The sequence below is a fragment of the Diachasmimorpha longicaudata genome, chromosome 6 (assembly GCF_034640455.1).
Source record: "Diachasmimorpha longicaudata isolate KC_UGA_2023 chromosome 6, iyDiaLong2, whole genome shotgun sequence".
Classification (NCBI taxonomy): domain Eukaryota; kingdom Metazoa; phylum Arthropoda; class Insecta; order Hymenoptera; family Braconidae; genus Diachasmimorpha; species Diachasmimorpha longicaudata.
The window spans coordinates 9,383,406-9,410,527 of record NC_087230.1 but is presented as its reverse complement, the minus strand read 5'-3'; the positions used below and the strand labels follow the sequence as shown (position 1 = coordinate 9,410,527).

General features: G+C 41.4%; 1 protein-coding gene across 21 annotated transcripts in view; it reads left to right on the top strand.

The window, feature by feature from the left end:
- Foxp (Forkhead box P) overlaps positions 1-27,122 on the top strand; it is a 138,264-nt gene that overhangs the window by 70,656 nt on the left and 40,486 nt on the right. For 20 of the 21 annotated variants that reach the window (XM_064123311.1, XM_064123325.1, XM_064123327.1 and 17 more), the window contains one exon: positions 7,542-7,676. In XM_064123311.1, the coding sequence (XP_063979381.1) occupies positions 7,542-7,676 (135 nt within the window). Of the gene's footprint in view, positions 1-6,471; positions 7,090-7,541; positions 7,677-27,122 lie in introns of those variants that run through there. The other variant, XM_064123329.1, reaches the window with a different exon arrangement.

Below are 27,122 nucleotides of genomic sequence, written 5' to 3'. Positions count from 1 at the left end.
TATGATGCGCAAATACGATTTTTTTCAGAAGTGAATACATTGTAACGTGATATTTGGGGTTAATTGACTTGTTTGGTGCACTGGGGTCTTACTTTTTCATGAGTGGTTGATGTGTGTGCGGGTCAAAGGGCCCAGCGTGGGTGGACAGGGGTGAGGGAGGGTGGTGATTGGCAGATAGCCACACATCACTTTCGGGCTTTTCAATGGATATACTGAGCTTCTATATTTGTTTGCCAGAACGCCATTAATAATTTTCCTGTCCAGTTACGGGGTATTGTGATATCATCGGCAAAACGTTTCCACTGGTATACGCACCCCCTGTCCCCTCCACCCTTGGCCTGATGCACAACAAGGTACTATCGATAGTACAGCAATGCGGAAAATATTTGCTCAACTTTTGTTTTCCGGGGCTTTCGGGCTTTTTTAGGAGAGCGTATTTATTTTTGGTCCATTGAGGTTTTGATTTGTTTATATGGGGTAGATACATTGTTAAAAGGCCATTGATGATTTTGGTGATGATCGGCGAGTGTTTTGTTCGTGTTCCTGAAACACTGGCATTATTGGAACAAATAATATTCCAGTATATTTTCATTAGAATGTTTTCTAGAATTTTTTTAATCTGAATATTTGCAATTGTTGATTCAGAGTAATTGAAATAGTCCCTAATTTGTTAGTTCTGGTTTTCGTACTTCTATCTCTGATTCTTTGTATCTTTTCCTTGCCTCCAAATCCCCGTAAACCTCTTAAGCCTAACGATCCGTATAGTCCGAGCTACATTTTGACAATAAGAGGAAAAGGAGTAGTATTACTAAAACCAAAGCTCACCTTTTCGGTGGCCAATTATAGAAGATTCCCGCGATAATCCTATTACCCACATTAGCTCATTATTGCATAACTTTAGACTGAGCTGAGCTTATCAAAAACCCGGCGACTGTCGACGCTCCTCTCGGTAACGTTTCGAGATATCGACTCCGACTGTCGCGATCATTAGCTGGAATAAAGGAGAAATCTTGGCGATTCTCATCCTCATCCAACTTTTTTTATTTTCAACAATGTGAATGACTACACTGAGAGGGTAATTTTGTGCCTAAATTACCAAATTTTTACCAACAAATATTTCTACCTGCTGTACCTTCCAAGAAGTATTCACAAAATTCTACCTGTTCCTCCTTAAGACCACAGTCACTGACCTCGAACAAAGTCAATGATCTCATTGATCTCTTCACTTCCTTGTAATCACGAATATAATTTTTTTCCTGAAGTCATCAGATTTGAGGAAGAAATTCCGTTATCAGCATCGTCTGAGATTTTATTTAGATCCCAAGCAATTCAGGGTCATAAATGCGAAACCGTAGTATTCTTGCGACGAAGGAATGGGGTGAGGGGTGAAAAACGAAAGAAGCCAATCGTCGCGAAGGGTGAATGCCGGGGTTGTCCAGCGTTGAAGAGGGTGTTAGGGACGATTTCGATGTTCACACCTCTGTTGTCAGCTAATGCCCCGGCCATTGCATGGGACTCTGGGGCTGAAAATACTCGTATATGTTGGGGATTGAGCTTTCGCCGAAGAGGCCGGAGTCAACGTAGGAGGGGAAAAAAATTTTTGTAGGCGACAGTTTGATTTCTCGGTACGTGTTCCACTCGTGAACTACCACTGTGCTGTTCCATTCACCCTGCAACCCCCTTCGTACTGTCGCCGATACTCAACTGAGCTTTTTCAGCTCGACTAGGGCTCCCTCCCGGTCACTAGCACTGGTGTAGCACTGGCAGTGGACGCTTTCCTATCGGCATCGTGGCAATCCCGGCAAATCTCTTCCACTATAAACGGCTAAACAAAGAGCTCCATTCTTCAGGAAAAGTACGAACACCCACGGGAAAAGGACGATGCGACCTTATCGGCCTCTGTCCACTACTTACGATCATTTATCTGGATACTGAGCTCGAAAAAAAAAGCGCCCATCTTACATTTATATCTTCACTTTTGTCAATAGTAGGTTCAATCGTTGCTTTCTGTCAGCATGAATAGAGCCTTGATGGCCCTGGATTTTTTGGGTGATAATGATTTCAAACGATTCATCGACCCTGGAAAAATTAATCATCTGATTGAAATGTTTTTCTCGATGAAGAAAAACACTGCTCCCCAATGTCAGCGTTATTTCGGGGCGAAGACTTGAAAGACATTGTTAAGACTGGAATTACCTCAGATTAGGGAATTATACAGAAAGGAAAGGACTCGACATTATTGCAACAATTAAAATATGTAATTATCCCCAGTGTCCAGAAGTTCAAGAAGATACAGTCTAATTAAACACCAGTGAATTTCATCTTCTCAGATAACAAATCATATTGATTTCTCATCACTGCCAATATCATCGAGTTTCCAGTGAATTGGAACCGAGAGCTGAGCTTAGAAGTGTTTCGCAAAAGCGAAAGAGGAAAAAAAAAACGTGAAACGAGAGTGCACACAGTTCTGTTCACTCCATCCCCCCTTTGGATAATAAAAGAAGGCAGATTAATGCCCTCCGGTCTTGAATCCAATCAACATTACTCTGACAATAGTCTGCCAGCCAATGTCCTCGGAGTTCGACGTGGTCCGATATTATCAACAGGATCATCCTCCCACCACTTGATCCTCACAATCCTGTGTCTTCTTTCCTTTCTAGGGACGTGTACACCCCCGCCCCCCCCCCCCTCGTTCTTTTAAAACTTCTCACCTCCCCTCAGTGCACCATCGAAGCTCCCCCCTCTTCCCTCTCCCCAAATGGATACTTCCAGGTTATTCGGCGTCTCCCTTCTACCCTCAGTGCTTAATTCCAGCCGATGATAAGTATGCTAACAAGACAGAGGTGCCTCTTGGAACCAAATTAACGCCCGGGCTTACACAAAACGCCAACGACTTTTTTCACGTCAATGTTAATGTCTCTCTCTCGTGCCGGGAAGCATTAACCGATCGAAGATGTCTAACTACCCGAGATCGAAACGTTGTGAGGGTCTCAACGTCCCTTCTTGATGGTGATCGAGGCGAGAGATAAATCAAACGTTCAAGCTTCGATGGGGATTTTTTGGAAAGTTGTTGAGGAGAACAAAACTACTTACGTTTATTCAAGGAGAAGTCCTTATGTGCGAAGGGGAGGGATTTACAATGATTGATGAAAAATTGAAATTATAATCTTTCTATCGGATCGTAACTTGTTCTATATTTAGTGATAACAAAGAATTTGCAAATTTGATTTGATGATAATTCACCACAACCACGAAACTTAAAGATTGGTTTTCCCCGTTTAAAGCATTAACGCTCCAGCACGTCCAGCGGTGTGTCCTTGAGCCTCTGGAATACCCCCGTCGGGACCACAAACACGCGTTCCCCCAATTATCTTCCACAGGTCTCAGAGGCACAAACTCGTCTCCCCACCCGGGTTATACCACCTATTTTCGCCCACAACCGTGCTTGTGAATCTCGCACGTATCAGCAACTCATACGTGACAGTATGAAACCAGTCGCTAGTTGTTATATCTTTGAAAACCAGGCCCCCCTTCCCCTCCCTCTGCGGCCGCTACAAAGGAGAATGGTTTCAGTAGTGAGGAGGGGGTTGCAGGAAGCGGTTGGAACCGCACAACGATTTCCGCATCGTGTGCACTTTTCGGATTAACTGGCGGACATTAGAATACGGAATTGATATGGTATATGGGCCTTTTCGTGAGATACGTATGTGAAATCGCCAAGGGTTGGGGGGGAACTGCGGCAACCCTGAAGGGGTACAGCTATGTTAGACGGTCAGACATTGGGTTTTACGCCTATTTCTCCACGCATCACTGAATACTGTCTGCATCCCTCATCGTATTATCTTGCTACTCGTAAAACACTTCTTTATAGGTTCACAGAATGTCCAGCTATACTGGACCACGTCACGGAACATTGAATTGGGTGTACTAGGGATGAAGCGAAATTTATAAAGTATTTCTTATTAGCTCTGATAGTTTGTAGATTAATATATTTGACTGACAAAACTGACTGAGAAAATTTAAAACAATATTTTCTCGTTGTTTTCATGTGACAAGCAGAAGAGGTCATTATTTATTAACCAGGTCTCTTCCTAATCTGCCTATCTGATAAAATATTTCGTTAATTACAAATGAATCATCGCCACTCGTTTTTTTAATTGTCAAGAAGAGGGAAGATGAGATTTTAAAAAACCTCTGGACGTGGTCCTGAGATAAAAAATTAGCCCCAGAGTTGCAAACGTTTCCACCTTAAATCATATATTTATCGCGACATTAATTCAACCCTTTTAGGCCCCAGTGTGTTCTCCACGTAGTTTTTACCCCCGACTGGCGCCCATCCCACCACCCCCCTCTACCACGATTTTCCATCCAAACTCCGGGACAGGCCGTTACCTCGCTAATTTCTCAGATTCAAGTATTTTTATGTACCACCCCCTTGGCCAGTCCTCGGGTCCAGCCACCCGCTTAAATCCTCTCGTTTATTATTTAGTGTGAGGGGCTTTCCAAAAAGCTCTCCCACTCACGTGGCCTCTTTTTCTTCTTCTCTCTCCTCTACTTACGGCGAAGAGGAATTAAAAAAACAACATAGTAACCCTCATGCAAAATGTGTCTGCGATTGCTGTCTTTCTCTTCTCTGGCGCGTGTCCACCAACCCTTTTTTTTTCCAGCCAGCACCCTTGTATTATCTCTCCTTATACTTTCATCCGGCCTTCTCCTAACAGTTGAATTCTAGTAGCCTTATCTTATACTTTGCCCGTCTGCACTCAGTAAATTAACCCAGGTTAATGTGCTTTTTGTTTTTCGATAAACACAAATTAAATTAACTATTCCTCTTATCCTCCGGGTGAGCCGAAATATGGGATAAAATATCCCAAATCCTCTCTCCGATTTTATACGATACTAACAATTAAATAAATGAAATTAATCTCCGAAACCTGAACGAACCAAATGCAGATGAAATTTCAGGGGGCATTGCCGCGGTAAACAGGAAGTGCCTGGGGTGAATCCGTTGTTTATTAAATAAATACATATCCCAAGTTTGAATGCCGGCTGTTTCTGTTCTGTTGTCATAGGACTCGAGTGGAAAGGAAAAAAAAAATTGAACGAGACAAAGAGAGAGAAATAATAATGGAAGGGAGATTGGTAACAAGGTTCCTAAGTCTCTCGCCCCTAACCGGCCCAGTGGCTCTCCTCCCTTCATCTCTCGGTTTCGCGTTCGGCCCGACAATGGACGCGCAAAGCCCGTGGGGATTTGGCGTCGAAGCCTTTTCCTATGTACTTCCAACTCGTGCGAATAAAGAGCCCGAGGTCGAGGCAATACCTTCGACTACAACCGTGTAATATTCTTACGCTTATTTTCTGGTGCAAAAAAAAGGGGTTGAAAGGCAAATCTTGAATGACTCCAGAAGAATAAGGAGTGATGAAAAAAGTATAGTACTGAGTCCCCGGCAGTTATTATAAATAGCGTCATGTTGCCGAATATTCATTGAGATTCGAAAAAAAAAAAAAAAATACTTCCGTCCCAATGAAAAACCGAAATCTCTCTCCCCTCGTTCACCGTTTCAATTTCGCTTTTTTATTTTTCTTTCTCTCTTTTTCGTTTTATTTCTTTTGAGGGACTGCCACCCAAACCCGAGGAATGGAGAGCATATGGCCCGAACTAATCTGTCCTGAAAGTGTTTACTCGTAAACATCTGTACGGGATTATAACTGGAATTTCTTAACGTTTTTTTTCTGAGGGTTTTGAATGACTTTAAATTTGACACCTTGCTTCAATTTAATTCACCACCGAAGTTATCAATTGACTCAGAATTTGCCTCATTCGGAAGCCGGAAAATAGTCAATCAACCCACCAAAATTGAATAACTTCATATCTCCTCAATGGACAAAATCACTGCACGAAATTACCCTCCCCAAATATCTCCAACAACTCACCACCTGTACCACTCACCTATTCCCCACCTCATGATAGACAGATTCATCTCCTCAAGTGACTCAAGTCATCAAAAAAAAAAGAAATTCCAACGCATTCCAATCAGCTGAGCATACGGAGCTCCCTTTTTCAATACGCCGACGGCGTTGCACCGGCCGGTGCAGCCAAGATACGACCGACTGATCCAAAAGGGCCGCGTTAAAGTGAGAGAGTGAGATGGAACCACCACGTGGTGTCATTTCAGTAAACCTCACTGTTAAAAGCGAGACGAAACGAGAAGGAGACACTGACGTGTTCTGTTCTGTTCTGTTCAGTTTCTGTACTGTACGTGAAATGAGTGGCGGGGGGGGGGCGGTAGAGGAGTTGAATATTTGTGGAGAGGGGAGTGTGCACTCATATGTGATGTGGGAATACCAGGGGAGGGGGGAAGAAGGGGCATATGAGAGGGGGAAGGGCACGGGTAGGGGCGTGAGGGGGGCAGGGGGGGGGCTAAAGGCAGGCGGGGAGAAAGAAACACGAGGATTGAGGAGAGAAGGGGAAGAACTAAAAGCAGGCCTGTTGGTTGGTTTCAACTATATTTGTTTATATTTACACAATAAGCAACAGCCCCGGCGACGGGCTTCGCTCGACTCGGTGTACGCGCCTGGCATCACCCGCTTTTAGTGTTTAGTCCTCGCTCTATACTCGGCAGATTCACGTTAAACCGCGTACACACGTCTCAACGTTATTTCCCTTCAATTGCGTATTTTTTTTTTTTTTTTTTTTGGCTTTTCACACCTCTCGTTTTTTCCCCTCTTTTATTCAGTCGTGAATGAACATTTCGTACCTTTTCCGTGCGTGAAGGCTCAGCACACTCCATACAGCTTTTTTTTTACAAACACCCCCTCCTCCTCTCCCTCCTCCCCTACCTCCCCGTACGCTCCACCGTGAGTTTTTTCCGACGCTGAGCCGCACGTGAATTTTCCGCGTGTGATAATTTTTTATTTAAAACTCCGACTGGTCGGGGCAATGTGATTTGAGTTTTTTTGTGGTTCTTTGTTGTTTTTTGGTTGAACTGTGTGGAGTTTTTTTTTGTGGATAATTTAAACTGTGCAGTTTATGGAGGATTTATATCAGTGAGGATTTAATTTGCGGAATGGAATTCAGTGAGAACTTATGTAAGATCACGGATTTATTGAGGGGAATATTTTGGCGAATTTTAGATTTTTTATTGTGTGTGTTTAATTTAGATAATTCGCAGAACAAGTGTTTGTCGTTGGGATTGACCTCATTTTTTTACGCGGATCTTTCTCTTGGTTTTATCAATTATCAGGTTGAAATTTGGGAAGTCAGTGGTGGAGCGCGATAATTTAAATTTTAGAGTTTTAGTAGTTGAATAATAATAATGCTCGTAATAAGGGATTTGCCAGTGGGTGGGAGTTTCGAAAATTACGAAAACAGCCTGATGTAATATTTCTGCAGAGAAATTTGTTCCGCAGATTTTTATAAACGTTACAGAACAAATTAACGAGCGAAGTTCAGTGCAGAATTGTTCACACATTCGGATGTTTTCTTTAATTCACTGAAAAAATGAAGATGTTAAAGAAAGAAATAAATGTGGTGATTCCAGGACGATGGCATAATGGATCATGACACGGACGGAGACGGAGCGATCAACTTGTCAACGTCTCAGCGACCCTCCGCCTCGACAACCCCCAATGGTGATGGTCCAGTCTACGGCCAAGATCAACAAGACAACGATCAGGTACATGCAAAAATCTTCTCATATAAAATTATAAAAAACGAAAAATATCCGCTAAAAATTTCCTCCTCAATTTCCCACCGTTTACGTGGTGAAAAAAAAAATATTGGGAAAATATAAACAGGGGGTTGGCCTCCGGATAAGAGTGCGATAACTGGCAAACGCATTTACCCGGATATTTGACACCGTCCGCCATAAAATCGACCTCATGGCTCGTTGTAACCCACTCGGTTTTTTTTTCCTCTACATTTCAAATTCAATTCAAAATCCCGCGACACACGTGGGGGTCGGCTTGCGGGCATGTGCTGGTTTTGTTGCATAGTTGAGAGGGCGCTCTGACACAGTAGAGAGGGAAACAAATGTTTTATGGCCCTTAAAGCGGCCTTTTCGTGGAATCCAGTTAGGTAAGGGGTACTTGGGAGATCACAGTGTCTCATATGTGTGCAAATACCGAGAATAAAGGAGTTTTTCACCTTTAGGAGATTGAAAAAAAAAAGAAATGACGCACAAATGTTTAATGTTTTTTCCACGCTGAGAGACATAGTCGAGAAAATTTTTACTACGCGTGTTGAAAAAAATTACAATTCGTCGGCTGTAAAAATTGTAGTGCTATTAAGGTTAAATTTTCCGCGTATTTTTGCGAAATATCCTGAAGAATATGGGGGAAAGTTCATATTTCTGTCATAAAATTTTTCGTCCCCATCTCTCTCATCGGTATTTAATTTTTTTAGCCACAATTTTTCGATTTTTCAATTTTTTTTATCCTCAAAAATTTATTTCAATTCGTTACAATTAACCGAATTCAAGTAAGCGATATATTTGTCCTTACCAACTGGTAAAATCATCTCTAAGAGGTTGTCAAACTTTACCGGAAAAGGCCCTGTGAAATTGTCCCCGGGGTCAGTGAAACTTGGCCCCACAAGAATCCCCCGTATTCCTTCACCATGTTTCCTCTACAAGTTTCCTTCAGTGAAGACTGAGGGTGAGTGAGAGACTGTAAAACCCCCAAGTGTACCACGAGATCGAAGTCCCGCGGCGTTACTCCGACACTGTTTATAATTTAGGGGATTCAAACGTTGCCGGTTGTTGGAGGAGAAAAGGAGGGCCCGGCCCCCAGCTCTTGAAAGTGGAGTGGTTGGAGATCCTTGACTTTGGTATAACGTAACTCGAGTGACGTGAGAAACCACTTTTGGATACGATAGTCTAGTGTAACCCATAAAACATTGAATTCTAACCGAGAAATAACAAAAACAAAATTCTGGGAACATCAAACTTGACACTCCAGCATTTATTCAATTTCTTGAGAATTGCGACTATTTTTCCGTTATAATATTTTCCATCTAATGTAGTTATTTTTTAAATATTCCCGATCACTCCCCCTGGTCGAATGATATATTGAAAATTAACGACCTTTCTGATGTGGTTAAAATTAACGAGAGGGAATTGGGTAGCTCTCTGAGTTATACCTGACATTTTAGATTTTTATCACTATATTTGGATCTGATATGATTTGTCCTTTAGTTCCTCAAACACCTGTATTATTTTTATAGTTGATTTCCTCGTGGACGAGTTTCCAAAGGGAATTGACGTTTTCACAAAATTTTCCTAGCGGTTTCACTCATCACAAACGTCGAGTATCTCTCAGCTCTTTTTCACAATTTTTGTCACCTGCAACCTGTGTTATAAAGTTGAACAATTGTCTCTCCAGCCCCCAACGACTTTCAAATTTTACCGTGGTCTCCCCTTAATGAGGCGTACTCAACCTCTTCACCCCTACCTATTTATTCATCATTTTTAACCCAATTAAAATCTCCATGCTTCTCCTCAATTTAATACAGAATTGAAATGAAAATAAAACAGACAGCAGTGAACAAAGTTTTCCCGTTCAAAAGACTAACCAGTTCTCACCTCGTGATCACGATGGTGATGAGGAGAGGGTGGACAAGAAATTGAGAGGGGGTGGTTTATACCGACTGTGGCAGCCCTTCGAATCGCAAATTGCGGATAGGCTGTCCTTTCCAATCAACGCCACTGGCCTTCCCCTTTTTCTCATTCTTTATCATTCCTCATCCCCTTCACTCCCCCTTATTCTTTCTTTTATTCGGCTTTACTCGTTCAGCCACTTCTGGAGAAATTCTCAATTCCCCCCCACCGATATTCTCTTCACCCCCTCATCTTGGAAATACACTTTGCTATGAATATCGATGGCCGGGAGAAGTAACGTTGAATTTTCCGTAATTGAAAGAATTTTAGCAATTTTATTTCTCAAGGGTAAAACACAGCTGGAGGCGACGTAAAAGAAAAAATGTTGACGTTTAATTTTTGAAGAGGGAGCGAGACTGACAGTGCTAAACGTATTTTCATGATTTTCATTGGCTCTAGGAGCACTGGACAAGTCAATATTTTTCATATTCAACGAATCTTTAAATAAATTGATCAATCGGTCATGAAAATCACTTGTGAAAATCAACCACAGAATCGTGTCAATGTGTTGTGTTTCTAAAATTCCATGAATGAGCTGTAGATTCGTTCAGGCTTGTTCTGTCAATATCGATTTTATATCAGTAGGAAATGGTGAACGGAAATCATAAACTATTTCGAATCATTTAGCAATTTTCATTGGCAAGTGAATTTCATGTGTTACTAATTTCAATAGTCTTCACAGATGTGTGTATTGCTCGTCAGTTATCAGTCGCTCAATAAAACTACGAAGTTCTTATCAAATTTGTCATTGTTTCGGCAGGAGATGACCCGGGAAAATCTTGAAATCTATAGCTCAATGTCTTCAGCTCATAGAAGGCTAACGCAAGATTTTATCTGCATTATTAACCACTCGAGAGCTCGCGGTTGTGTACTTAAAACCAATCTAGAAATCCCAACTCTAGTCCTTCACCTTGTATTCGTCAAGTCGAGGGTTACGGGGAAATAAGGGCAGAATTGAGGTTTATGGTAGGAAGGGCGTAAGGACGACGGAGCATGGACGATTACCCTTCATTATTCACACGCCAACTTTGCGCTGTTGAATGATACCCTAAAGGAGAGGTTCAAGAGCTCAATTTTAGTGTTTAGCGATACAATTATTAGGAACGATGAATTTGTGTTATTCGGTCGGTGACAGAGACGTTTATTTTAGGGTACGACTCATCAATTTCTTCGAAAAAAAATTATTGTTTCCCTCCTTCCTTTTCAATCATACCTCAATTTCAAATTCATTAACTTGATCCGTGAATCAGCCTCATCTATCGCCCTTTGCACACTACATCATCTGGATGATCGCAATTATTCGAGGGCATAAAATCAATCAGACCTGGAATCTCTATTTTATGGAGTGAGCCACATTGTTATTAATCAGGCGAGCACAGCGTCAGTGATATGTTGAATATCCTCGTAACAATTCACATTTTTCATGAAACTCTCGAGGATAATCTTCACAAACTCATGAGATTGTTATTTAAACATTTCCAATGACTCCGAACTGTCTACGTATTAAATTTTCCGTGATTCTAGAATAATGAATCAACCATTTTTGCATAAAAGGCTTCAACTATAAATGAACAACCTGAAACCTCTCACCATCAATCTTTCAATACTTATACGATGACTCACAACAATCGATACACAAATTCTCAATTCATTGTGCGAGCGATAAAAATGTGCTCCAAATGTTGATAACCAGAATAATTAAATAACATTTAATAAATTTTACGTGATCAATATGCAATAATTAACGATTAGGATGATTTATCGGCTTTGAATGCGTTTAACTGTCACGACTCTTTGGCTTTCGTGTGTCACTTTCAGTTGAAATCGATTCAGTAGCTCAACACTAATGCCCAATACATCACGCACACGTTGATTCTCGTATTACGATTGTTGTATACGCTTGTGCGGGGGGAATACGTCAAGGTCTGTTGAGGATTATTTATAGAATCGGTAGTTCATTTAAAAAATATTGAATCTACAATATCGAACTGATCGATTTATGGAGTGAGGAGAAAGAGGAAAAAAGTACAGATAGGGAAATTGTGTGTGTTTTAAATCTTGAGGCTACAACAGTTGTTTCAGGTTGTCTTCCCCCCCCTCTGCCTGTTCATTTTAGTCCCACTCTACTGGCTTGACTGCTGCTCCCTTTGGCCAGCTGATGAGCTGCCCTTTTTCATGAGGGGGAGAGAGTGAGAGACTTTACGTGGCCGGTGGCTGATAATGTTTACTCGGCCACAACACGAATGTCTGTCCAGCACAGTCCTCTACCCCTTGCCGAGTTATTTCAGGTGGACTGTCACTAGATTATATTTTTCTCACCCTCCCGAGTGTTTTATCAATCGTGGGACAATGACAGACTCGTGCAATTTTCCGGAGGATGTCCATTGATATGTTTATATTAATAAAAATTTAATTAGCTCGTTTGGAATGAATTCTTCAAAATCATTCGTGAAAAAGAAATTTTTTGCAGTCAAGAAAACCCAATTTTCGAATTTGATTCCTCAGTTATAAAGACCTAGGGATGATTCCGTGCTGTCTCACTCATTTTCATCCCCATCTGTTCATCTCCGATTGTCATATTCCCCTGGGAACTCGAGAAAGAACAACATCAACAGGCACAATATCAACAGTTGTCGATTTACCTCTTGTGATTTCAGTCTCATGATTTCAATTTACACCAAAAGTATCTCCAAAAATTCTTGACAGGTTTATCCATCTCCATTCTTCCACACTGGTAGAACCGAGCTTTCAGACAGTGGAACTTAATTAAAAGCACGCGCGATGATTATTTGCAGAGAGCCCAGGCCCGGTACTCGCCCGTTTATTTTGGAAATTGCGTACTACCAGGCGAGACACTGTGGCCCCTCGGGGGAAGACTACACCACTGGTTTAAATCCTATAGTGGGAAATGGGAGAACCAATATCAGTGGGAGTAAATCGTCTGTGTCTTTATTAAAATGCAAGCCTCCGTCCACTTTAACATTGAAGAAAAAAAATAAAAAAATCTTAAAAATATCAACAGGAATAATAATCTCTCACCTTCCCTCGACTTTTGGAGACAGCTCATCCCTGAAAAAACACAGAAGAAAATAATGACAAGGAAGAAAAACAAAGGAGAAAGTAGAGTGGCGTGAAAAACGCTTCGAGATCTTCATGAACATACGGATAAAAAAATAAAAATGATATAAACCATTGGAAAAAAGTACATGTTGGTAGGTGAAATAGAAAGATGGAGGAAGAGAATGGGATAGAGAAGGCAAGGGCGGCCAGGGGGGGGGATGAGAGGGGAGTCAAGCGTTGGCTAGAATAAATACATAGATGTTTTCTTTGTTCCTCTAAACTAAACAACCAACGAGGAATCTAAACAGAGGCCAGAACCCAAATTCAATTTGGTCGCCGCTTCCTCGGTGTGTCTCTACCTTCGACCGTTCCCAACATCTCCTGTATGTCCTACCCCCTCGTGCTCATTTTCATCCTTCATTGTGGGTGCCCCTTCTCTTCTTGTTTTTTTGTCGCACCTACACCGACTCTTTTCACTTAAAAAACCGAAAGGGGGTACAACTAATATTTACAACACTATGTTCTGTGGTTTTGCGGTATTCTTTGCTCACTTTTTCCTGTCTTGTAATAATTAACCATCGGTGGGACCATCAACCGGTGCAGGGATAAGTCAATTTATAATTTTTATTTTTATGGAAGTTGCTTCGGCACTTGTCGCCCAATTTGAACCCCTCGAAAAATTCGTGATCTCGATATGTGTAACTCGAACACAACACCAGCAACGCCCCGGTATGCTGACAATTTTTTTAAGTACCTTAAAATCGTTGTCACACATTCTAAAACAAGGGTCATTGACTTTATATGATGCTGAGTCATGATGAAAAAAAAACTGGTAAAAACCACCACTAATTTTTATGACATTTCATCCCAACCCTTTGATATTTACTTCTTTATATTTCATATATTTCTCCCCCTTTGTTTCCAATTTTTCCACTCACCGACTTGTTGAATAAAATGCTTGTGACAATGGAAAAACAGCTTGTCCCGTACAATTGTAACACATACCGCTTGAGTACAGCAAAAATGAAAATAAAATCTTCCTGGTATGAAAAAAACTCAAGCCTGCAAAGCAAAAAAAAAATTGATTTTGCTTTATTTATTCAGTTGGCCCCGGGGATTACATTTGAGCATAGTTGGGAAGAGTGAATGACGTGTTGTGAACAAAGAGAGAAAAAAAAAATGAGGAGTTAAAAATTGCGAGTGTGCCTTGTATATTCTATTATTTCCCCCCTTGCCCTCTTGCTTTGTTGAGTGAGAGCTGAAAATGTAAAGTCGCGCGGGGGTGGGAGGGTGAGAGTAACATTTGACGGACATGAGTTGAAACTTAGTACGAAAAAGTAACATTTTGATGTAGATTTATATTCAAAAAATAATGAGGAAATTAGTAAAAACTCAACAGCGTTATCTCTTCCTCCGGATTCCTCTTCATCATGAGCATTTTCAAAACTTGTACTCATGCCATTGTTGTGCTGTCAAATAACTCAACGTTCTATGATTTCTTAGGGGTGTCAATAGCCGATTGCAATGGACAAACGCGTAGGAATTGCTTCACCATTAAATTATTTGTTTGCGTTAAAAAAAAATATCACGTAATTTCACCAGGTGTGCTTGTGACACTCTGGTCGTTGATACTCGTGTATTTGCCGTGGCCTTGACGCACTTCTCGAATCTTGACTTATTTGTCTGTTTCAAATATTATAAGAAAACCAGGTTATCTCACTTTGTTTCCGCGGAACGTGAATATTTGTTTCAATCTGGCTTTTCCCAACGTTTGAAGTTTATAAAAATTGAGCTAGACAGCCCTTCGGGGTCTATTTGTTAATAACAACTAATCAGCTCGATCTGGGTAATGGAAAAGGAATAGAGAATCCACATGGTGGGGGATGAAAACATGAATTCTCAATTTTCTATCCCTATTTTCCGTATGTACCACTGGATTCTCGTGAAACTTTGGAATTCACCTCATATACATTTCTCATTCCCCATCAACCTCTTTCCTCCTCATCACCAAGGTTCTAAATTCACGTAATAAAGCGTGAGCTCATGAGACTACGTTTACACGGGATAAATGAAAATATTCCAGTGGAACTTGTCTGCTCCTCCACTCTCGCGCCCACTCGACATTCTTCAGTATAACTCAACTCTCATTTGTATTTGTTTATTCAACCCGAGGCCTGTGTGTATTCCAAGGACAAGTGGATTCAAATTGCCCTTCTTACTCGGGGTTATTACACGAATAGATACTTGAAAAAAGCATTTCATTTTCTACATCAAACGTCGAATCGTAAAAAGTATAATTTACATAATTAGCGTCAACTTCAACTTCGTCATGCGAAGTATTTCCGGTATTGTCAATATTAGGAGACTGAATGATGTAAAATAGCGGTTGGGTTTATCGAAAAGCTGGAAAAATTTTTCATAATCCATAATTGAATAATTTCTCTCGGTAAAATAAGTGACAGTGAAATCAACCGTATTTCGTTCGTCAGCCGATTATTTCACGAATGTCGTTGTTTTTCTTTGTTCCACTGTGTAAAATTTGCCATGCGCCATAATCCGATTGATGTAAACTCTTCAGGTTGATAAGACCATTGACAAACAAACTAAATAACTCAGAAATCATCAGATATCTCATCTTCTTCCCTTCACGTACCTCTCTCATCAGCAAACTTCAATTTGCCTCATAAAAACGCCAAAAAGAAACTTATTTGTGGTATTGCGACGCACTAGTATGTCTCGTTTCGTCGGACGATAAAGCCGAGTTTACCCAAACAAACGCAAACACCATTATCTCCACCTGGACGCTGATGCAGGCAATACCACACATCAGAGTCGTGGAAATACCGGGGTAGGAGGAGGAATGAGCCAAATGGCTGTCAAATAGTCCACTAACAGCTAAATCTAGAATCTAAACTAATACATTAATAATATATATATATTATCGTGGGTGATAACAGAACACACGTCATGGTTTTCGTGTTAAGTACAACTACACGAGTAATGGATATTGTTACACCCTTTTATGCTGAATAGTTAAACAGGGATCTGCGGTGTATCTTGGTACGGTTTCACTTGCAGTCTCCGGTAACCTCTGTCGCGACATGAGGACCTCTCCCACGGAATCAGAGTAAACATAAACTTCCTGGAAAATTGTTCATTTTTTTTTATCGTGGGCGATATCACGGGGTTACAATTTACGCGTTAGGTATCGTTAATTATCTTACATGTGTTTTATTTATCATTTTTTCTTTATCTTCGGGGACAAGATGAAATTCTATATGTGAAGAGGGTCCCATGAGGAAGATGCACCTCGACTGCAGACGGTAAATTCTCTGGAAGTCATGACCTGAGGAGACGATAGTGCTTTTTAGAAATTGCATGTAGTGAAATAGAAAAACATTTTTTTACATTAGAAAAATCCTGGATTCTGAAATCAATTGGATGAACGTTAGGTCTTGAAAACATTTTCAAAATTTGTCGGTTTTTACAACCCAAGGATACAGCTGACGAACAAGTGTTTCTAATCTAGAAACTAGTTTATAAAGCTAATCCACTTCATTTGTATGTGTGAGACAGTCCCAAAAATTTTCGTTTTTTTTTGAACGAGACAATCTCTTTGAAGAAGCGAACAAAAAATGATGTTTGAGTTTCACATACCTTCTGTAGATTTTTTTGAATACCCCAAAAAGGTTAAATAGACCGACTATTTGTCTGAATTCAAAAACACAAATTTATTTTCGTCGGAATCTTCATTTAATTGAGACGTTTTTTAATGTTTGAAAAATTCTGAAGTAAAAAGAGAACCTTCACACGGCAGATTGCGAAGTGAGGAGTATCAACAATTTTTCATCTCCAACTTTCAGCCCCTAATCTCTTCCTCACGCGACAAAGGCCACTTCCCACGCCTCCCCCGAAGACCTAAATAATTATCTCAAGACTAAATACAATGGAAAGGCCAAGAGAAGAAAAAATTGATGCACGAAGAATCTTTAATTCTCTTTACTTACGATCCAGTGGTTTCATTGAAAGGAGGACTATCCGTCATCCGGAATCGTGGCCAGGCTTTTTCCTAACTTTTCACCCCCCCCCCTCCACTTTCTACTTTATGCCTTCTATAATTTTTCAGCGGTCACAGCAGTAGAAATTATCAATTCCTCGCCAATCATTTTTTTGCTATTCTGCTTTTTAAAATTTTTTTTCTTTCGGATCTTCCTGAAGTCACTTCGATGCTAATGTGACGATGGATTCCCTCAATGATGGGTAGAAGGACGAGGGTAGGTGAATATTCCTCTTGATTGCTGATGCCAGACAGGGAGAGCACTTAACTGCCCTTACGTTTTTGACAATGGGTAGATGAGTACATCGTCTTCCTCGCAATGTCTTGAGGCTTATTCAGGAGTGTAAGACCCATGGGCTATTCTTTCCTATTGTTCATTCGGTTTTGTCTTTCTCTGTGGGTTTATGTGGCTCTCAAAAAGTCCTGGTAATTCAACTTCCCATGGGTGGGCTGCCGTCAGCTTTAATGGCAGTCGCGGATGGTTATCTTTGTGTTGTGTAATTAAATCGGGAATTAATTATCGAACGTGATTATTAACTAGTGTATTACGTTACAAGTGTGGAAAGGGGGAAATGTCGGCTGATACGAGTGGGGTCATACGTTTTGGGGGAGAATCGCTGGACACGTGCAAGACTGTCCCTAGGAATAATAATCCACAAGTTACCGTTAACATCTAGCTCTTGAGTCTCATCACTCTCCATTAATTGAAATTCAATACAATCATTGATTATCAAAATTGTTGATTCCGCACAAATTGAGTAGAGTAAGTAAATTAAGTCGCGTCTGCATCGATTCATCCCCTCACTTCATTTCTCTCGACTTAATTAATGTCTTCATCTGCCATAAATAATGAATTTGACATTGATATGATTGAAGCACTTTTCACTCTGGATAATTATTATTTAATACGTAATTAGGAATAACAAATTGAATGCTGAGTAGGGGGAAAAATGAAATGAGGAGTTGTAACGAATTGGGAAGAGGGGGGAGGGTGAGGGAAGCGGGGGCTGGGAGTGGATAGGACAGGCCACTGGGAGCTTGAAAGTTGAGAGTGGCACACGGTGGCTCTAATATAAATGTCTTGGGGCCCAAGCAAAGTCGGAACACCGAGACATTCGCTAATTAAAAAACTTGAAAAATTAAAGTACATTTCTCTCGGTTGCCAGTTTGAAGAGTGAGAGGGAGAGAACGAATACAGAAAACTCATGGATTCAGCTCCTCTCCAACCCCTCACCGCCCCCCCCACCTCTTAATCTCTGGTATCTGATCGGCCATCTGTTCCAACTTATACCATCTCACCCTATCCAGTAAATTGAATTCTTTCATTTTTTGTCGCTCATAAATTGACATTTGGATCTATCGCAGATAAAATATTACTTCACAAACAACGATAAAAAAAATAGAATTGATAATTCTATAGGGAGGTGATAAAAAAAATGAAAATATGACGAATTTTCATGACAGTTGTTTAATGTTGAACTATTATAATGAATTATAGTGCAAAAAATATTGGAAAACATTGGCAGCTCTTTTTTTCAAATTATAATTTCCATTCTCTCTCCGCCGGGCGTCTCTCGTCGGCTCTTTATCGACAAAAATAAAAATAAATAATTTAAAAAAATCGGCGAACCCTGAAAAATAAATATCCCTCTTGCCCCTCAATAGCCAACGGGTTTGAAAGTGAATTGAGACTTGAGGGATTTGTCTCTCGATCGGAGGGAGCACCAGTGTAACTCGTGGAATCGACTCGTCCGTATTTATTGCTCCGTACTTCTTGATTTCACTCCTCCACCCAGTCAACGACGTTTTTCCCATGCCAGCCCAACTCTGTCCCATCTCTGGTACATTTCAAGCCAGTTTTGCCTTCCGTATCGCGGAGGCGCACTCCCGCCCAAACAATGGGACCCATATAATTGCTTTTATAGCTCAGTGAACGCTAAATATTCCATACTTTTCCTTCTGCCTTGGTACGAAGCGACGTTCTCGTTTCAACTAACTCCACTCTCACTCCCACTTCATCCTGATGATCGTCGAATGTACCTCTCCATCCACCACCTCCTTCCTCTCGCGATTGGGTAAATACATTCTCTTTCTCGGGGCTTTCAAAGTCACCCGCTTTGGATACACAGAGGAGAAAAGCCACTGCGTCTCCTTCAGGGTCTTGACTTTTATTTCAAACCGCAATACCAACTCTTTGCTATTCCAAACCATTCTGGTAAAGGGGGTACAGTTGGAAAATTTTCATATTCTTTATAGGCACCACCGAGGGAAAATTGTAGGGGTGGAGAGAGATGTGCATACAGTGTCTTTCGTTTTTATCTTGTCTACTATGGGGAGGCTTGTTTAATATGGGAATTTCAGGAGTGTTTCGAGATGATCACGAAAAGTGCTTGCAGTCATTTGAATTTATTGTTTGTTTATAATATAAAAATCAAATTTTATTTTTCCTTCCAGAGGTATTCACCCGGAAAATTCACTGCACATCAAATTATCCCTAATTATGAAACCTACAGAGATTTCTCAATTTAGCCATAACAAATTTTACTTCATTTCTCGCTCCTGAATACTCAACATTAACTGTAGAGAGTCTTGGTGGCCAGTGGTTTTGTCAATTCCCAGTGGACATTGACCACCCTCCCCCTTCTGAACCTCTCGTAGGGGCGTGTTCTGCTGATCGGATAGTATTTAGCAATAAAGTTTGATTTCCCGTAACGTGTAACTTAGGCGTACTGGAGGGGCTGAAAGAAGCGTTCCCTGATTTTGCTCGGGGTTGCGAAAATTACAACCCCCTATCCCCTCTTCACCTCTCATCCTCGTTGCAAATGGTTCCTGTACGAGAAGCAGCAGTTGTAGGAATAGTTACATATGAGGAGAGAAAAGAGGAAATTTCAAGTGGCGGCATTTAGCTCAGAGTCTCTTTCTGTACTGTATTGGTTGGAATGGGAGGGGGTGGAGTTGGGGTGTAAAAAGATGGGGTTTTTTTTTTCAGACTGAGGTGGTCAGCCGTCCGGGGGAAAGGGAGATGTACGAGCGAGGATGATAAAAAGGATACGATTCGGGGGTTTGAGGCTCTTTGGCTGCTCCCAATGGCTATCATTTTTTTACTCACCCTTTTTACGCCCTCCTCCCCTCCGTCCTCTCCTTGGACACCAAACGATACTCATCAATATCCTCCGACGATTTTGTCCCTTCGATTTTTAAAGATTTTTTTTTTCTGGGTAAGAACTCTCATTTTTGCGATCGAGGGGATGGAAAGTCTTTCTTGAATAATTAAAGGGTGAGAATTTTCTCGTTGGCGAGGTCACGTCACGTTTCCACCCCTAATTGACGTTCACCTTCGTCTCACCGAGGGGGCGAGCATGAAAAAGGACACATCAACCCTTCTAGGGTGAACGACTTTTGTTTCCTTTTTTCTCACCGGTGTTTTTCGCTTTCTTCGGGGGCGCTGGTGTCTCTTTTTAATTCCACCACCCGCACGACGTCCTCATCGTTCTTGGAGACGGATGAAGATTAATTCGTTGAGTCTTTAATCGTATCAAAGTTTGAGAGCGTTGAGATCGGGTGAAGCCGGAATCTCGGCTATTTTCGTGGGCCTTTGTTTTATTTCGGTTCAGGTGAAAAATGACCGGTGATTTTTCCGGTTAAAGTTTTAAAAATATCGAACTAGTTTTATGTCACAGAAATTTCACGGAAAATTCATAATTTCAGGGGAAAAATTCACGAATAGTCTTCTTCAGGTGAATGGGCTTGCAAAAGGTTCGCAAGAATAATAAAAAAAACGAGTAATTTTACAACAGCGTCAGAAACCTCTTGAGAAAACATTCCGGCAGTGCTCGCGTTCGTTCTCAAGTGACAACCCTTTTTATTTAGGGGTGCAACTTTTGCACGGAGCGTGAATAAATCCAATATCACTGTTGAGCCAAAAGGGGTGAAAGGGAAGAAAAAAAAACCTCGAAAGAGACTTTTCAAAAGAAAAGGGGAGGAATGAAAATTCACGGCTGTCGATTTGATTTTTCGTAAACTTTCTCTCTACCCACCGATCTGTCATGGCGATTAATTGGCAACTCGCGATGAAATATCACCGCCTTAACTTTTTCATTTTCCCTTAAAACAAAAATTAAGAGGGAAAGAAATGCAAGGGTTAATCCTAGCGTCAGCTAATACCTCTGCCCCTCCTTCCCCCGCCCTTCCAAGCCCAGCCATCATCCCCCCGCTTACCCTTTCCCTGTGGAAGCTGTTGAAAAAAAAAAGAATGGTTTCGTTTCGTTGAATAGAAATGTAGAAATTTTCGTTAAATCCCTGGGTTAAAAATATATCCGTCAAAAATAATAATAATACAAAAAAAAAACACTTATGGCCGATTATACACTTGTATCCAGCTCTCTTCTTGACTCAAAACTACACCCCCAACGGGTTCGTTATTATTTTTATTGTCTCTGTTTTTTTATCATCTTTATATCTCCCCACAAAAGCGAGTGTAGTCGACCCTCGGTGGCGCTTATTGCGCTCCCGCGACTCGTGTGTCCCACCAGAGGCAACTGTGCCGCACGTGAGTTCATAAATATTTCTCCCTACATCCCCCTCATCCTTTCCTCTCTGATTCCACGGCCAGGGGGTTTTTCGTCCCGCTGAAGGTGAAATAAAAAATATAAAAAAAAATAGGGTTATGGAAAAAAAGTAGTAGTTAACTCTAATACCCTTTCGCCGAGTTCTTTCAATGGAAAATCCGGGTAAATATAGCTAGAGTCCGAGGAGTGAAACTCCTAGTATTGTTATTTTAACCAGTCGGTGGTTGAAACAAAAACTTCTTAACTGTGGGTATTAATTTTCGACGGTTGTCCGGAATTTTTGGAGATTCGAAGCGATTTTGCGGGACATTCCGCAAAAAATAAAAAATAAACCTTTTGGTGATATTTATGGGTAAATTTGGAAGTTAAAGAAGAATTGAGTTAAACAGAAAACTTGAAATTTCGGTGCTAAATTTTTAATCGCCCCTAATTAAATCACTAGTTAAACACTGTACCCCGTGGGGGATGCGCCACAACGCGAGCTTACATTCGCTTCACCAATCGTGTATTTTCCTCCTCCTTCACCCCCCTCATCCTCTTGTGCCTCCTCATGGTCTCGTCATAACCACAAATACCATCGTCCTTTCTGTCGGATGGTTAAAGAGAAGAGCAGAGAAGAGTGTGGCGCGGGGGTGGCTTATAACCCGGGGAAACAAACATCACTGAACGATGTGCGTTAACGCTCGAGAGACGTAACTCCAGCATCCTTTGAGAACGTTTCAACTCTGTCCAGTAAATATGTAATTTACTCAGTGATTTTTTATCCTTCTCTTTAATTAAGGGAAACACGTGCAAGAGTGTTTGGTTTATTTGAGTGAAAAATGAAGGAAGGGCACACTTTACTCGGCATTTTTTTCAGCTGTTGGGAAAAAAAAAAAATTCTGTGAAGGTTTTGAGATATGAGTGGTACTTGGGCATGAAAAGGAACGAGGGTTAATAAATGTCGGAAACATAAGAGATCTTGTTTTTCTTTTGGATAAACTCGAGGTATTCTTATTGCTATCGATAATAGTCAGATGTTTGGGAGGAGGCGGTTAGGGTGAGGTAACCTTAGGGTGATCTTGAGGAATTGGGGCAAGTTTATTTCACCAGATAAATTTATCTGGTATCCGGATAAAGTACGTTCAATTCTCAAATTGAAATTTATCAGAACATCTGTCTTTCCAATAAAGTAAATTTCAATCGTAATAATAATAACGAATTTTATTAATCTGCCCCCTTTTTTTTCCGCCATCGGTACTTTTAATAAAAGTAACAAACCGGAGTCAATCTTGAAGTTGTACGTGGAAGACTGTGCTCTAGAATTTTCCAGCAGCCATGGGTTAGCAGTATAAAACGCTGGAAATGAGTGAACCCTGGCGTACCGAGCTACCCCTCCCCAGGAAAACCATCCCCGAGACAATATCGCATTTTATAGTTGTAATCGTGGATGATAATCGTGCAAGTTTGTACTCTCTCATTCTCTGTCTCACTCGTTTATGTTCACTCTGCGCATCCTTGGCGGTGAATTGCGCTCTTTCGTCGTACCTCAGAGACAACCCTCAAGACGAAGAATGCCCTGGCAATGTCACGGCTTGGTGAAATACCCTTCGCACCTTTTGCCGCTCACTCACCCAAGTACGAGGGGTAACACTCAAGACTATATGCAGAGGGTCGTATAACTGGGGGCTAACAAGATTTCGTGTATGTAATTGGTCGAGTATTAAATTGCGCATTTGAGAGAGAGAGAGAGAGGGAGATGGGATTCGGTAATCGGAGGGAGGTTGGGATCGTTTAGAAACATACTGCACTGCCGATTAAGTTTCCCCAGGTTAGTTTGAGCTGGGAGAAGTCAAAATTGAAGAGATTGTAGGTGATTGTGTCGTGAGGGCGATACAGGGAGAGAAATTTTTTATAACAATTATCCTGCCGGTCTATAAAATTGTATCAGAGTCATTGTTACCTCATTTTTATTACGACACAACCACAATTCCCATTCATTTTACCCACACATTTCTCGATATTGAAATTTTCGTCCCTTCGGCTCCATCAACGGTATTTCTTCAAAAAAAAAATGAACGTTAAGCATCGTTTACCCGATAAATTGAAATAACAAGCTCCCGTTAAATTAATTTTTCATCTTGAGAATAACGATGTTAGCGTCTCTGAAGAGGGCCCGACTAAGTCACTCGAAAACCCAAGTACATAAGTGGTCTCCTTTATCCCGAAGTTGAACCCCGCCCTGAGGGTTTCCTCGTGTAGACATCGAAACATCTCACAAGCGGTGAGAGTCACCCCCCATGGACTTATAAGAGCCTCGGCCAATCTTCGGGAGGCGTCACGGTCCGCCAATAAACGCCGAAATCACTAAACCAACTGAACCCTTCGAAGACATCGAGTATCACCAGCTTCTCTCTGATGCTGAAACACCTCTCTCACGGTCCCCTTTCCTCCCCCAATGCTGTGGTCTTCCGAGGTGGGACCGTAGCCCTTTTCATCGTGCATTTAATTAAGCTAGAGCTCATTTAATTAAGCCTAGAGTGTTTTCCTCGACCTCTATTTCAGTGAAATAAATTTCTCATCGAAAAACAATTTTCTGAATTGTTCCACAAAAAAAATTTGATGCAATTTTTCCCACTTTTCAAACTTACCCGCTAAAAAATGACTCTGGCCACCTTTACCACCCTCTTCCATTTCACAATTACCCCCTTGGAATTCCCTCATTGTCACCTCCTTCACCATCCACCAACTTCTCCACAGCCTCTCCTTTTTCCGATGAAACTGATCCAACTTGATTTATCGAATGTTTCACGTCTCAATACCCCTTCATTAATCCCCAAAAAACCGAGTAAAATGGATACGGGACAGAGCCGCTGATCGAAACCTTATCCGGATTGATAGCCATTGACCACCATTAAGACCTCTTTCTCACCCGCACCCTCACACCCTCACCAACGTCTATTTATTTATTTTTTTTTTCTGCTTTCAGGTGAGTCTTAAAGACATCATTGAGCGAATTTTTGACACATAGCATTGGGAAGGCCAGCATTTGGATTCTATTCTTATGAATATTGTCGAGACAAAGTCAAACAAAACGACAAGACCTGGAGCAAGGGACACCGAGTGAGTGAGTGTAGAGAACTTAATAGCTTGAAGTAGCCTTGCTAGACGAAAAGTGATAAATAATTAAAGGTTAGTCGGGTTGGAAAGTGGTGAGGGACAGTGGCGATCGCGTCGCCTACGACCCTTCCCGCTGCACCAACCCCAGGGGGGATCTTGAAATAATGTCCTCCTGATTGCACGTGGCCAACCCCACAAACCCCTTAACGATGTCTGACGATGCTTAAACCGCCGGTGCAGCCGCTCGGATTGCGTTTCACGTTTCATTCAAGAAACGTCGAATAGACATTGAGAGGTTTTTGGGGGCCACGAGGGGGAGTGGGGGACTGTTGTTTTCATATGTTAGCGCAGACTCGATGCATAATGAAACGATTAATCATTGATCGAACCACCCCAGACATCGTCAAGTACCACTTTTATAATTTTTTAAGGGTTAGTCGGCACAGATTGAAATGTAAAACACATTTGAAAAATGTGCACCGCCCTTTCCTGTACATCGTCTCTCGAAAAATTGAATTAATCATTAACGAAGAGTATATTTCATCCCCTATCCGCCGAATAAATCGAATATATTTTTTTATTCCACCGGAAAAATAAGAATAATGAAAATTATCTTCTCGATATGAATGAAAGGGATTGAGAAATCGGGGGAGGGTGGATTCAAATTCATCAGCGAGTTACATTTTCATCCCTTCGAACACACAAAATATAAGTGAGTATTCTGTTTCGCGAGTGAAAATCCTACAGTTATGGAGGGAAGGTGGTCCAGTCGCGGAGTGAGAGAGTGAGGGACTAAAACAAACGACGGGATTTAATTGAAATATAATCGCGGATATGGGTGGGAGGATTTTCCATTCCTCGAGTGGCAAAGGGAGTGGATGGGCTATGGATATTATACGAAGAATATGGTTTCAAGTGTTTCTGGTCAATGGATTCGATCCGTTAATTCTCTTTCCAAGGCTTTTAAATAGGGGAGGGGATGCCCAGAGATGGCTCATAGGTTCTGTTATGCATTTGTGTGCGTGCTGGGGCATTGAGCAATGGTTTTACTCAGTCGGAGGGTACTTGGCGAGTGTGTGCAGGCTTATCGACATTATTTAATGATATTTATCGTTGCGCCATTACTGGAGAGACTGGCAATGGACGGGGGGGGGGTGAAAGGCGCAGCTCAGTTGGAACAATCGTTTCTAGAGTAAATATTTAACGTTATTTCGCGCAATGTTTCGCGAGGGTGATGGGCTTCCACTCCTGGGGATTTCAGAAGGAATAACAGTAGAAACGGTCCATCAGTTTGAATCATAATAGAAGATGGGAATTTTTTCCTGGGTAGGGAAAAGAATGTGCGAGGGGTAATAATAATTTTATATCAAATTGAAATTTCAGTTTAACCATTGGGAATATCGAAGGGGTTGATGTCCTTAGATAATCGAACACTGGAGATACCATTATTTCAGTCCAGGAAATTTCACCTAAAACATTCTGTCTCAGAATAATTTTTCCTTAATTCTGGCATTTAATTTGTTTATTTTTTTTTTTTTTCAAATTTGTTTACAAAAGTCAATTTAATTGGGCCGTGAGAATAATCACAGGTATTATGGTAAACTATTTGGTATGAGGTTATTCAATGCCGATCGCGTGATCCACTGATTTTAGTTTGGGAATTCTGCATTAGGCCGATGTAATGCCCCCCTCCCGTCTCTCCCCACCCCCCCACCCCCACATCCTCTCATCCCTGAGAAAATCGACGGCTACTGGCGATCGTTTCGTAGCGATATAAAGGCCAGGAGTGAGAAACGAATCGGGCATCGATCGTAAACCACGAAAGGAGAAGAGAAAAGAGAGTAGGTGGCTTAGGGGATGCGATGGGTGGTGCGAGAGAGGGAGGTGGGTGGGAACGGCTCAATGTCTCGGGCCCTTCTATCGACGCTCGTATATCATCGTGACTATCTTACCGACTGATCTCGAAACTTTTCGTTGGATACGGCAAAGCTGCTTGGGAGGCCTTTACCCTCCCTCTCCTCCCTCTCTTTAGCCATCATACCTCCCCCGGCCCTTCAACCACTGGAAATCGCACGGCGGGATCTTTTAAAACTTTCGCCCGAATCAAATGCAATTTCCTGGTCTCGTACTTGCTGCTTTCCTTTCTTTCTTATGCTTCTGTTTCTTCCGTTGTTTTTGAGGAGGTTTTTTTGAGAATGGTTTTTATACGTATTTCCTTGTTCAAGATTACCATCGAATGTCTGTATCATTACAATTGTAGTAGATGTACATAATATTATGGGGTGTCTGAGGGTGCTCACCCCGAATATCTGAATGTCAGAATTTTTATAAATTCAGTTGACAGAAAATTACTGAGTATTTATTATATCATATTTTTTTCACATGCGAAAAAATATTTGAACTCCATTGTGTGTAGTTGTGTGGAAGTATCGGCCCTTCGAAAAGCGATCAGCTTGCGATACCGAGAGGAAGAACGGTTGGAAAATAATAGCCACTGTGAGAAAGCAAAAAGATAGTGGCTGGGGATAAAACGAACTGAGAGGAAGAAAACAGTTGGGGTGGCTCCGAGTGATACTGCTGACGCTGGCAGTGTCCAAGCCAAATGGTCAGCCACCGTCTCCAGTAATGGCCCAATAGACGCTCCTAACATTGCCGCAAGATATTGTTTAGGCGCGGAGGCGA